At 38.1% G+C, this 13,864-nt stretch overlaps 1 protein-coding gene across 9 annotated transcripts in view; it reads left to right on the top strand.

The window, feature by feature from the left end:
* The window catches only part of CEP57L1 (centrosomal protein 57 like 1), a 64,027-nt gene that overhangs the window by 25,039 nt on the left and 25,124 nt on the right, over positions 1–13,864 (top strand). For 5 of the 9 annotated variants that reach the window (XM_008007396.3, XM_073022396.1, XM_038001041.2 and 2 more), the window contains exon 2: positions 8,081–8,377. The exons of the other annotated variants lie outside the window; for them this stretch is intronic. In XM_008007396.3, coding sequence (XP_008005587.1) covers positions 8,351–8,377 — 27 coding nt within the window. In that variant the 5' untranslated portion in view covers positions 8,081–8,350. The remainder of the gene's footprint in view (positions 1–8,080; positions 8,378–13,864) is intronic. 9 annotated transcript variants of the gene reach the window in all.

Raw genomic sequence — 13,864 nt, forward strand, 5'->3', positions numbered from 1 at the left:
GATAAAATGGACATTAAACCATCAAAGGTCAAAAGAGACAAAGAAGGCCATTACATAATGGTGAAGGGATCAATTCTCAATTCATCAGGAAGAGCTAACTATCCTAAATATATATGCACCCAATACAGGAGCACCCAGATTCATAAAGCAAGTCCTTAGAGACTTACAAAGAGACTTAGACTCCCATAGAATAACAACAGGAGACTTAATAACACCCCACTGTCAACATTAGACAGATCAATGAGACAGAAAGTTAACAAGGATATCCAGGAATTAAACTAAACTCTGCACCAAGCAGACCTAAAAGACATCTATAGAACTCTCCACCCCAAATCAATAGAATATACATTCTTCTCAGCACCACATTGCACTTATTCCAAAATTGACCACATAGTTGGAAGTAAAGCGCTCCTCGGCAAATGTACAAGAACAGAAATTATAACAAACTGTCTCTCAGACCACAGTGCAATCAAACTAGAACTCAGGACTAAGAAACTCAATCAAAACTGCTCAACTACATGGAAACTGAACAACCTGCTCCTGAATGACTACTGGGTACATAACGAAATGAAGGCAGAAATAAAGATGTTCTTTGAAACCAATAAGAACAAAGATACAACATACCAGAATCTCTGGGACACATTTAAAGCAGTGTGTAGAGGGAAATTTATAGCACTAAATGCCCACAAGAGAAAGCAGGAAAGATCTAAAATTGACACCCTAACATCACAATTAAAAGAACTAGAGAAGCAAGAGCAAACAAATTCAAAAGCTAGCAGAAGGCAAGAAATAACTAAGATCAGAGCAGAACTGAAGGAGATAGAGACACAAAAAACCCTTCAAAAAATCAATGAATCCAGGAGCTGGTTTTTTGAAAAGATCAACAAAATTGATAGACTGCTAGCAAGACTAATAAAGAAGAAAAGAGAGAAGAATCAGATAGACACAATAAAAAATGATAAAGGGGATATCACCACCGACCCCACAGAAATACAAACTACCATCAGATAATACTATAAACACCTCTACGCAAATAAACTAGAAAACCTAGAAGAAATGCATAATTTCCTGGACACTTACACTCTCCCAAGACGAAACCAGGAAGAAGTTGAATCCCTGAATAGACCAATAGCAGGCTCTGAAATTGAAGCAATAATTAATAACCTAGCAACCAAAAAAAGTCCAGGACCAGACAGATTCACATCTGAATTCTACCAGAGGTACAAGGAGGAGTTGGTACCATTCCTTCTGAAATTATTCCAATCGATAGAAAAAGAGGGAATCCTCCCTAACTCATTTTACGAGGCCAACATCATCCTGATACCAAAGCCTGACAGAGATACAACAAAAAAAGAGAATTTTAGACCCATATCCTTGATGAACATCGATGCAAAAATCCTCAATAAAATACTGGCAAACCAAATCCAGCAGCACATCAAAAAGCTTATCCACCATGATCAAGTGGGCTTCATCCCTGGGATGCAAGGCTGGTTCAACATACACAAATCAATAAACATAATCCAGCATATAAAACAAAACCAAAAACAAAAACCACATGATTATCTCAGTAGATGCAGAAAAGGCCTTTGACAAAATTCAACAGCCCTTCATGCTAAAAACTCTCAATAAATTCGGTATTGATGGAATGTATCTCAAAATAATAAGAGCTATTTATGACAAACCCACAGCCAATATCATACTGAATGGGCAAAAACTGGAAGCATTCCCTTTGAAAACTGGCACGAGACGGGGATGCCCTCTCCCACCACTCCTGTTCAACATAGTGTTGGAAGTTCTGGCTGGGGCAATCAGGCAAGAGAAAGAAATAAAGGGTATTCAGTTAGGAAAAGAAGAAGTCAAATTGTCCCTGTTTGCAGATGACATGATTGTATATTTAGAAAACCCCATCATCTCAGCCCCAAATCTCCTTAAGCTGATAAGCAACTTCAGCAAAGTCTCAGGATACAAAATCAATGTGCAAAAATCACAAGCATTCTTATACACCAGAAACAGACAAACAGAGAGCTAAATCATGAATGAACTCCCATTCACAATAGCTTCAAAGAGAATAAAATACCTAGGAATCCAACTTACAAGGGATGGTAAAGGACCTCTTCAAGGAGAACTACAAACCACTGCTCAGTGAAATAAAAGAGGACACAAACAAATGGAAGAACATACCATGCTCATGGATAGGAAAAATCAATATCGTGAAAATGGCCATACTGCCCAAGGTAATTTATAGATTCAATGCCATCCCCATTAATCTACCAATGACTTTCTTCACAGAATTGGAAAAAACTGCTTTAAAGTTCATATGGAACCAAAAAAGACCCCGCATTGCCAAGACAATCCTAAGCCAAAAGAACAAAGCTGGAGGCATCATACTACCTGACTTCAAACTATACTACAAGGCTACAGTAACCAAAACAGCATGGTACTGGTACCAAAACAGAGATATAGACCAATGGAACAGAACAGAGTCCTCAGAAATAATACCACACATCTACAGCCATCTGATCTTTGACAAACCTGACAAAAACAAGAAATGGGGAAAGGATTCCCTATTTAATAAATGGTGCTGGGAAAATTGGCTAGCCATAAGTAGAAAGCTGAAACTGGATCCTTTCCTTACTCCTTATATGAAAATTAATTCAAGATGGATTAGAGACTTAAATGTTAGACCTAAAACCATAAAAACCCTAGAAGAAAACCTAGGTAATACCATTCAGGACATAGGCATGGGCAAGGACTTCATGTCTAAAACACCAAAAGCAACGGCAACAAAAGCCAAAATTGACAAATGGGATCTCATTAAATGAAAGAGCTTCTGCACAGCAAAAGAAACTACCATCAGAGTGAACAGGCAACCTACAGAATGGGAGAAAATTTTTGCAATCTACTCATCTGACAAAGGGCTAATATCCAGAACCTATAAAGAACTCAATCAAATTTACAAGAAAAAAACAAACAACCCCATCAAAAAGTGGGCGAAGGATATGAACAGACATTTCTCAAAAGAAGACATTCATACAGCCAACAGACACATGAAAAAATGCTCATCATCACTGGCCATCAGAGAAATGCAAATCAAAACCACTATGAGATATCATCTCACACCAGTTAGAATGGCAATCATTAAAAAATCAGGAAACAACAGGTGCTGGAGAGGATGTGGAGAAATAGGAACACTTTTACACTGTTGGTGGGACTGTAAACTAGTTCAACCATTGTGGAAAACAGTGTGGCAATTCCTCAAGGATCTAGAACTAGAAATACCTTTTGACCCAGCCATCGCGTTACTGAGGATATACCCAAAGGATTGTAAGTCATGCTGCTATAAAGACACATGCACACTTATGTTTATTGCAGCACTATTCACAATATCAAAGACTTGGAATTAACCCAAATGTCCATCAGTGATAGACTGGATTAAGAAAATGTGGCACATATACACCATGGAATACTATGCAGCCATAAAAAAGGATGAGTTCATGTCCTTTGTAGGGACATGGATGCAGCTGGAAACCATCATTCTGAGCAAAGTATTGCAAGAACAGAAAACCAAATACCGCATGTTGTCACTCATAGGTGGGAATTGAACAATGAGATCACTTGGACACAGGAAGGGGAATATCACACACTGGGTCCTATTGTGGGGAGGGGGGAGGGGGGAGGGATAGCATTAGGAGATATACCTAATGTAAATGACGAGTTAATGGGTGCAGCACACCAACATGGCACATGTATACATATGTAACAAACCTGCACATCATGCACATGTACCCTAGAACTTAAAGTATAATTTAAAAAAAAAGCTGCCATGTTTGGGGGAAAAAAAAAAACCTGCCATATTTGAAGAAAAAAAAAAGAAGGGCTGGGCCTACAGAAGGCATTAAGTGTAAAAATTAAATTTGTGCAGGAGCAGTATAAAGTTATAAGTAGGTTATGTGGGGAATCAAGCATTTCACTTGAAAAGTGATATACTGACTTTTCACTTGAAAAGTCATATACTGTTTATAGATTGCCTATTGGAGACATTAGGATTATAGTATGATGTTAAGAAACACTGTATATAATGTAGGTTTTGATAGTTCAAAAGAGATTTTTTGATTTTGTCGTTTCTCAGTATCATTATGCACATCAGTGATTTTACTGACAAAAATTTGGATGAAATATCCAACATATAAAGATTTCTGGATATCAATAATAGCCAGCATTTATTGAGTGCTTACTGCACACTAAGCTCTATTCTAGTTGAGCTCTCATGTTGATTCATTACGTATAATTATCTTAAATAGGTAGTCATATTATTCCCATTTTATAGATAGGAGGAACATTTAAGAAACCTTCTGCAGATCACACAGGATTTATCCCCAAGGAGGTTTGCTGCAGAGCCTACCTCTTAACCACTATGCTATACTTCATTATCAAATAATCTAGGTTATAGGTATATGAAAACATGAAAATGCATTATTCAAACAAAAATTCATATGAAGGTAGTATTTCTAGACATTAACAAGATTGCCATATTCTAGAATCTGATGAACCTTTTTCTGCATTGCCCACCAATTGATGCGTATGATATTCTTTTCCAAAAGAAAAGTGGTTAGGTCTATAAATAATTGTTTTCTTTCTGTTCTCAAGAACCGTTGATGGTGATTATCTCCAGGGAGGGGAAAGTAGTGGGTGTAGTTGGGAATCAGCAGTCCAGGATTAGAAAAATTTTGAGTTTTCATTTTGTGACTTTCTGTACTGTTTAAGTTTTGTTACCTCTGGATATTAAAAAATGTGTTAATGGGGGTTCTGTATAATGGGATTATGGGCTACTCTTAAAGTGTTTTAAATATTTATAGCACACAAATTATACTAACAGATATCATCTGAAGAATTGCTAAGTAGGTTGACATTCATATTCAGTGGATTTTACACAGTTCCACATAGAAACAATATTGTTATAAAATGGTTGGAAATGTAGTGTCACTATGAAACCATTATTCCCTTGTTTCTATGGGAAAGTGAATCTTCAATTATAGATGCGGATGTGGAAACTGTTACTTCACTTTCTACAGTCTTAGAAAATTCCTATACTTACACAGACAGACAGACACACACATACACACACTCTCACTCAGTCACTCACTCATAGGCAAACATTTGCTCTGGGGGTAGAATAGTTTTCCTGAGTGAAAGAGGTGCTCTAGTGGGGTGTGGCAAGGATAAGTGTCAGATTAGAATTTTTATATCAATTGCTCTAGACAGGACTGTGTTGTGAGAAGGACTCTAAGGACCTTCACCCACTAAAAACAGGGAAGTTAGCAGTGGTTGGTTGTATAACTGGTTTATTTGTAAGTCACACTTTTGGATTATGATACTCCGCACAGTGATCAGTTGGTGTTTATTTTCACTCTAAAGCAATTTTAGTCATCTAGCAACTCATTTGGATGATGTGCTAGCAAGCACTGCTGTACAATTTCATTGTACAGCAGTACAATGAAATTTGCAGTTTTAAAAGACCCTAGAGCAACTACGGTGTGTAATTTGTGCAGTGTTTGTACTACTCTTGGAATACATGGGAAATGTATGTTTGAATTAGGAAAAGACTGCTTTTCTGGAAAATTACAGAAGTTCTAAAATAATTTTTTTTCACTGTGGCATTGTTGAGAAGGGATTAATTTTTCTTAAAAAGAGCCAGGATACTCTGGATATCATGAAAATAGTTAGTGTTTGTGGCCTGTGAGCAAAAGAGGGAATACCAAATGTCAGAGTAGGACTGTAAATCATCATCCTTGGCAGGAACAAAGTTTGCTGTTTGTCTTGTTATGTCTGGACAGTTACCAGGGCCTGTGGTGCATTTTGCAGTTTCATTATCAAAATCCCAGAGTGTGGGAGCATTTACGTAGACTCTAGGGTACAGGTATTAGTGGTCTGATCTCACTCTTTGGGGTTCTTGTTTTAAAATGGATGAGACTTTTTATATTTAGGGGAATTATAAATATGGTTAAATGTGATGGAAAGGGAAACAATTTTATAATTGTTAATAGTGTCTTTGTTTTATAGGTTTTTTTAAAAATTTATTTATTATTATTATACTTTAAGTTGTAGGGTACATGTGCACAACGTGCAGGTTTGTTACATATGTATACTTGTGCCATGTTGGTGTGCTGCACCCATCATTATAGTTATTTTAAAAACAAATCAACACCTGTATGAAATTATAAAGTACATCTGAGAACCCAAAAATAACCCCACCGTCAAAGATTCTGATCATTCAGAATATAGCTTGGTATGCTTTCCATCTACTGTATTTCAGTGGCTTTAAGACATATATTTTTAGAAATTTTAGAAATTAAAAAATGTCTAAGATAAGGAAATGTCTTGTAATCATTATTAGCCTCAATCGAAGTCAGATTACTTCAGAAAGGATTTGCATTTCACTCTGCCAGTTATTTGCACTACTACCAATCTGAGACCACTTTAAGTTAAATTCTCTGCCTGAAAGATTTTTTTTGTTTTGTTTTGTCTTTGTTGGTTTTGCTGTGTTTTGTTTTTGACTCTACTGGTAATATGAATTCAGACTGCAAAGCTAGGTGAGTACTGGCTTTTAGATAAAATTGCTTCTATCTTGTGTACAGATAGAGACTTTCAGGTTTCCTTGCTGTCTCATTCTGAATGCTAGGTTTATTTTTCATTTGTTTATATTGCATTTGTACCCCTTTTGTTGTTCTAGCTTTACATGGGAGGCCTCTTGTTTGGGGTATGTTGTTGTTTTGGTGGTGGTGGTGCATGAAAAAATAATACATCTTATAATTTATTGTGGCTTAGATTTGATCAAAGACTCATCAGAGGGCCAGGCTCTGTGGCTCATGGCTGTAATCCCAGTACTTTGGGAGGCCAAGGTGGGAGGATTACGAGGTCAGGGGTTCAAGACCAGCCTGGCCAAAATAGTGAAGCCCCATCTCTACTAAAGATACAAAAAATTAGCCAGGCATGGTCATGTGCGCCTGTAATCTCAGCTACTTGGGAGGCTGAGGCAGGAGAATCGCTTGAACCCAACCTGGGAGGTGTAGGTTGCAGTGAGCCAAGATTGTGCCATTGCACTCCAGCCTGGGCAACAGGGTGAGACTTTGTCTCAAAAAAAAAAAAAAAAAAAAAAAAAAGAGACTCATCAGACACTTGCCCAGGCCCCTACTAACATCCTTCTTCAGAATTTGCTTACTCTTATTGTAGACACACTTCTAGTAAACTCAATGTCATTGTTACACATTTCTTTGCTCATTCCTTTAGTGATCTTTGAACTTTATATAAGGATCAGTTGGGTAGTTATCAAAACGATATATTTATGGGTCTTATCCCTAGAGTTTTTGTTTCCATGGACTTTGGTGAGGCCCAGGAATCTGCATGTTTATTAAAAATAAAAATCCTCAGGGTATTCTTACCTAAGTGGTTGAAGGACCACACTTAGACTGCATACTCTATATCTAACTCAATACTCATGGCTTCAACTGCCATCTATGTATATTGATGACTTCCAAACCCTTATCTTTGTTTTTATTATTATTATTATTACCTACCGGCTGAGCTAGCTGGGGCCAAATCCTTACTTTAAACAATTCTTGAATGTCAAACTCATCTATAAAATTGGCATGTCTCTATTAAAGACAATACACTCCAAATCAGGATACCTGGGTTCAGATCCCAGCTCAGCCCCTTGATAGCTGCATGACCCTGGGCAAGTTACTTAACTTCTCAGATGCCTCATGTAAAAAGAAGTTAATATGTCATAGTGTTGCCTTCATGATTCAGTGGATCAATGCATGTAAACTTCTTTGACCAGTGCCTCACATGTAGCAAGCTCAATATAAATTTTAGCTGTTTTTTTTTAAAATGTCATTTCACAAGCCCCTCAATTATGTCTAAAATAAATCTTTTATACCACCTCCACTGCTTTCAAAATCTGTTTTCTACCTTGGTTACAACTTTATTTCATTTTTCCCTATCACGAGTTTTCCTTGTCTGGTCATAAGTTCTACGAATTTGACATCCTGATTTTCTCTAGTTTTTCTCTTCCTTTCCATAGGATTAGTAGCAGGAAATACCTAAATAGAACCACTTCTATGGCCAGGCTCATGCCTGTAATCTCAGTACTTTGGGAAGCAAAGGCGGGCGGATCACCTGGTGACAGGAGTTCGAGACCAGCCTGGCCAACATGGCGAAACCCTGTCTTTACTAAAAAAACACAAAAATTAGCCAGGTGTGGTGGCGTGCACCTGTAATCCCAGCTACTCGGGAGGCTGAGGCAGGAGAATCACTTGAACCCAGAAGGCGGACGTTGCAGTGAACCGAGATCATGCCGTTGCACTCCAGCCCAGCCCAGGTAACAGAGTGAGACTCCGTCTCAGAAAAATAAAAATAAAAAAGGAACCACTTCTATTGCTTTGATTCAGGTCTTTATCATCTCACATAGAGCTCTGGAATAGTCTCCTCCCTGTACTTTGAGCGTTTGGTTGTTTCTATCCATTCTTCATAAAAAACTTTATCAAAGGCAGTGTGGTCTTGCTACTCCTCTGCTGGATGGCTTTTATTACCTACAGGATAAAATCTAAACACCTGTACCTGGCATACAAGGCTCCTCAGGTCTTTTTTCTGCCTCATCTTCTGCAATATTTAGGCACTATACAGCCTTCCAGCTTTAGTAAATCACTCATAATAGATTGCTCAAACACTGGATTCTCTCTTGCTTTCATAATTTTGCATAGATAAGCTATATAGTGTGATGATTTAGAGTGTGAGCTTTAGAGCCAGACTGCCAAATCTTGACTTTGCCACTTAACTAGGTATGGACCTTGGATGAAACAGTTTTTTCTGTGCCACAGTTTCCTCATCTGTAAAATAGGAATAATTGTGCTTCATAGCATTGGTATGTGGATTTAGTAAGTTAATTCACAGAAGTTTTTAATAAATGTGAGATATCATTATTTTTATTTTTACCATGCTATTTCTTCTGTCTGTGCACTTGATCTTTTCTTCTACCCATTCTCTCACTTTCTTTTGCTTGTGAAATGCTATTCATTCATCCTTCATGTCTCAGTTTAAGAACTAGCTCCTCCAGGAAGTCACCATTGAAATCCCCAGACTCTGGGTCAGATGCTTCTCCTCTGGATTCCCATAGCATCCTATGTAGCATAATTAAGTTGTGAATGTTTCAGGGACTGCCTGGGATTGTATTTTTCATCTCTGAATGTTTAATGAATGAAACTTGATTGCTTTGTTGTTTATTTGCTATAGGTTGGGAAACCAATTAGAAAGGAGTCTTCTGCTAGAAACAAGTAGGTAGACAGCAAGGAAAGAGGTAGCAAGAGATGAAAAAACAGAAAACAGAGTCTAGGATGGTCTGGAACTTTCCAGTGAAGGGGTAAACAATACAATATCACACTGGGTCCCTAAGTATCATTGTGCATAATTAAAATGCTATGATGCTATCCTTAAGTCATCCTAAAGGTTAAATTGTGTTGAATATACTCTGTCTAAAAGGAAGGAAAGCAGTTTAAACACTTTAGAAATCTTTCTTTTAAAACTAGTCGGCCGGGCGCGGTGGCTCAAGCCTGTAATCCCAGCACTTTGGGAGGCCGAGACGGGCGGATCACGAGGTCAGGAGATCAAGACCATCCTGGTTAACACGGTGAAACCCCGTCTCTACTAAAAAATACAAAAAAACTAGCCGGGCAAGGTGGCGGGCGTCTCTAGTCCCAGCTACTCGGGAGGCTGAGAGGAGAATGGAGTAAACCCAGGAGGCGGAGCTTGCAGTGAGCTGAGATCCGGCCACTGCACTCCAGCCTGGGCTACAGAGCGAGACTCCGTCTCCAAAAAAAAAAAAAAAAAAACTAGTCGAAATAAATTTTGGTACTGAACTTGGCAAGCTTTAGATATTTATCATTGTCCAATGGCTCATTCCCCCTTGGGCAGCCTGACTAATCAGCGAAGTCCCGCAATTAATTCTGACTATGAAGTCTGCTCAACCTGTGGGGGAAAAAAATGTAAAGGCCTAGAAAGTGGATTTGTAGCAACTAATCTGAGTGCCCATTACCCAGTTTCTGAACTCTGTGTTTACTAAGTTTACCATCAACCATTCTAAAGAGAAAAGGGTGTGGTGGCACACACCTGCTACTCGGAAGGCTGAGGTGGGAGGATTGCATGAACCCAGGAGTTTGAAGCTAGTCTAGGCAACATGGTGAGAACCTGTGTTGATTGATTGATTGATTGATTGATTGATAGACAGGTGGATAGAAATGGTTAAAGTTCAACGAAAATAACTATAGTATACTTTTATCCTTATAAATACAATAAACATTATAAGAATGTTGAAACCCTTTCAAAATCACTTATTTTTTGACTTAGAACTTTTCGAAGAAATATTACCAGTAATATTTTCAAATCCTAAGAATTATGGTTTACTTAAATAAAATGACATTAAATTAAAACCTGTATGTAAAAGTACATATCAAAGCACAATGTGTGTGTGTGTGTGTGTGTGTGTGTGTGTGTTTTAAGTTAGGACAGTATTTACTGATTTGCTGGGTTCAACCATAATAAACATTAGCATAGGGAGGTAGGAAAAAGTTGTTGACCTAACAAATTAGTTTCAGAGGATTTATTTTTACAAATATTTTTTGGATTAGGCCCTGAAGATACAATGCCCCTTTGCAGAGTGTAGGAATTTGGATTGTGGAGACTTACAGAAAAAATAAACATAATTGCCTTTTCTGAGTTTATGTTGAGATAAGAGACATGAAACCCTTACAAATGAAAACATGTAAGTGCTTCCAACAGATATTCATATAAATAATTGATACTCTAAATCTCCAGCTGCTTTCTACCTCTTTGGAAATCTAATTGAGAAAATATTTTATTAGATTTTTGTTTCTCATTATAAAAGTAATATGTGTTCATTGTGGAGAATGTTTTAGAAGGTGGAAGTAAGAACATGAAAATCTGTTGTCCGTCTATTAACATTTAATAAAATCTGTTTTTTGTATCTATCTTTGTCCTTTAAAAATAGGCTATAATTATACAGTTTTATATTGTTCCTCATTTACTTTGTATTAAATTAGGAACATTTTCTCTTGAACTGAATAGTCAAGATAAACTAGATCTTGGTAAAGATGATGGGGAGTCTAATCATTTAAGGGACCTTAGACATTATATGTTCTAAACTAAATGGATACACCTTCAATAAGGAGAAATCTAATTATTAGATAGAATATTCATAAGCCTGGTTATTTTAAATTCAGCACTTGATGAGTTTACTTGAAAATTAGATAGCTCTTATTGCATGTATTGAGTTGAATTAACTGCACATGAACAATTAGATGCTATAATTTATAAAATATTTGTAAAAGATTGGCATTACTTTGTACTCTTAAAAAACTGGCTATTGGCCGGGCACGGTGCCTCACGCCTGTAATCCCAGCACTTTGGGAGGCCGAGGTGGGCGAATCACGAGGTCAAGAGATCGAGACCATCCTGGCCAACATGGTGAAACGCCATCTCTACTAAAAATACAAAAAATTAGCCAGGCGTAGTGGCGAGTGCCTGTAGTCCTAGCTACTCCGGAGGCTGAGGCAGGAGAACGGCGTGAACTCCGGAGGCAGAGCTTGCAGTGAGCCGAGATCGCGCCACTGCACTCCAGCCTGGCAAAAGAGCGAGACTCCGTCTCAAAAAAAAACAAAACAAAAAAACCCAAAAACTGGCTGTTCTACTCATGTAATAATGTATTTCTTATATTCAGACTATTTAATGAGTTTGGAGGCTGCTCAGTAAAAATTTATTAGCAGTTATGAAATAAACCAATTTTACTTGATACACTGTTGACTCACCTCCCTCCCTTTTTCTTTTTTCTCCCTCTCGTTGTCTTATGTCAGTCTTTTTTCAACAGTGTAATTGCAAACTCAGTCAGATAGCAGAAGCCATGTCCTGTGTTCTTTTTATTTCAGGGAGGCATAGTGTATTAGACATAAATAGTAAGTACTTGTTCTCACTTTTACTCCTTTGTTATCACTTTCTCCTGCTTTTCCCCACTTCTCTTATTGCTTTTTTTTTTTTAAATCTCCTTTGAGAGTTTTTTTTTTTTTCCCCTTCACTTGTCTCCCAAATCTGTGATTCTTAATCTTTTTTTGTTTGTTTGGTTTTGTTTTTTGGAGACCAAGTCTCCTCTGTCACCCAGGCTGGAGTGCAATGGCACAGTCTTGGCTCACTGCAACCTCTGTCTCCCAGATTCAAGTGATTCTCCTGCCTCAGCCTCCTGAGTAGCTGGGATTACAGGCGCGTGCCACCACGCTGGGCTAATTTTTTTTTTAATTTTTAGTAGAGATGAGGTTTCACCATGTTGGCCAGGATGGTCTTGATCTCCTGACCTCGTGATCTGCCCGCCTCAGCCTCCCAAAGTGCTGGGATTACAGGCGTGAGCCACTGCGCCCAGCCAAATCTGTGATTCTTAACCTTTTATAAAATTTTGTCTCAACACATCTGAGGAGGACCCACAGTGGTTCCCTAATGGGCAAAGGCAGTGAGTCTCAGCTACCTCTTTTGTCATGCACACATGCACACACTGAAAATTGCTGTTCTTTATACTGTCCTTGGGTGATCTAATTGATAACCAAATCTCTATCTCTAGATCCAACCTAAATGCTCACTAACCTCCAGATTCATATTTCAGTCTGCTTGCTGGGCAGTTCTGTGTCTGTAAGCACCTCAAATTCCACATGTCTAAAACAGAATTCATTATTTCCCTAAGACTTGTAGCCCCTTTTATATTATTCCATATTTCCATTAATTCACCACTATCTATCCATTTGCCCAACCAAAAATTTTGAGGCATATTTCTGAGTCTTTCCTCTCTCCTATTACATATTTGTAGCATATTCTTAAGTCCTTTTGATTATATCTTCTCAGCATCTTTCATATTTATCTCATCTACTCCAGTCCTATTTTAGACCTATATTTTTCTTGTTTGAATTACTTTAGTAACCTCTTAATTTGTCCATCTGCCTATAATTTCTTCCTTCTTTTGTCCGCTCACCTTAAGGCCAGCTGAATGAACTTGTCAAAATGCAAACCTGGTCATGGTATTCCCTTTTATGTCCTTAATTACCTCTCTATGGTCTAATCAAATAAATTACAAACTCCTTGATGTGATATACAAAATCCTTTTTGGCTTGGCCCTTATAGGTTTTTAGCCTGTTTTTTACTGCCAACATTTATTCACTGTACTCCAAACAAATTCACTAGGATCTATCATCGTCCTCAATGATTATGCATTCTATCTTCACTAATGGTATATTGCCAGATTTTGTGTTCCTGCTAAACCTCTTATTGTTTGTTTGCTTTGGTCTCTGTCTTTCCTAATGTTTGGTAAGCCGTGGTTAGATAGCTTATATGTAAGATGGGAGCACTGAAAAACTAATTGAAGGCCGGGCACAGTGGCTCGTGTCTATAATCCCAGCACTTTGGGAGGCCAAGGCAGGTGGATCACCTGAGGTCAGGAGTTTGAGACCAGCCTGGCCAACACGGTGAAACTCCGTCTCTACTAAAAATACAAAAAATTAGCCGGGCGTGGTGGTGGGCGCCTGTAATCCCAGCTACTTGGGAGGCTGAGGCAGGAGAATCGCTTGAACCTGCGAGGTAGAGGTTGCAGTGAGCCGATATCGCACCACTGCACTCCAGCCTGGACAACAGAGGGAGACTCCGTCTCAAAACAAAAAACCAAAAAAACTAATTGGAAACTCCAAATCTATCCAATCAATTCATTTTATTGTCTTTAGTGTCTTTATTAACTTAAGCTATTCGTATTTCCTAGAAAATGGAT

The sequence above is a fragment of the Chlorocebus sabaeus genome, chromosome 13 (genome assembly GCF_047675955.1).
Source record: "Chlorocebus sabaeus isolate Y175 chromosome 13, mChlSab1.0.hap1, whole genome shotgun sequence".
Lineage (NCBI taxonomy): Eukaryota > Metazoa > Chordata > Mammalia > Primates > Cercopithecidae > Chlorocebus > Chlorocebus sabaeus.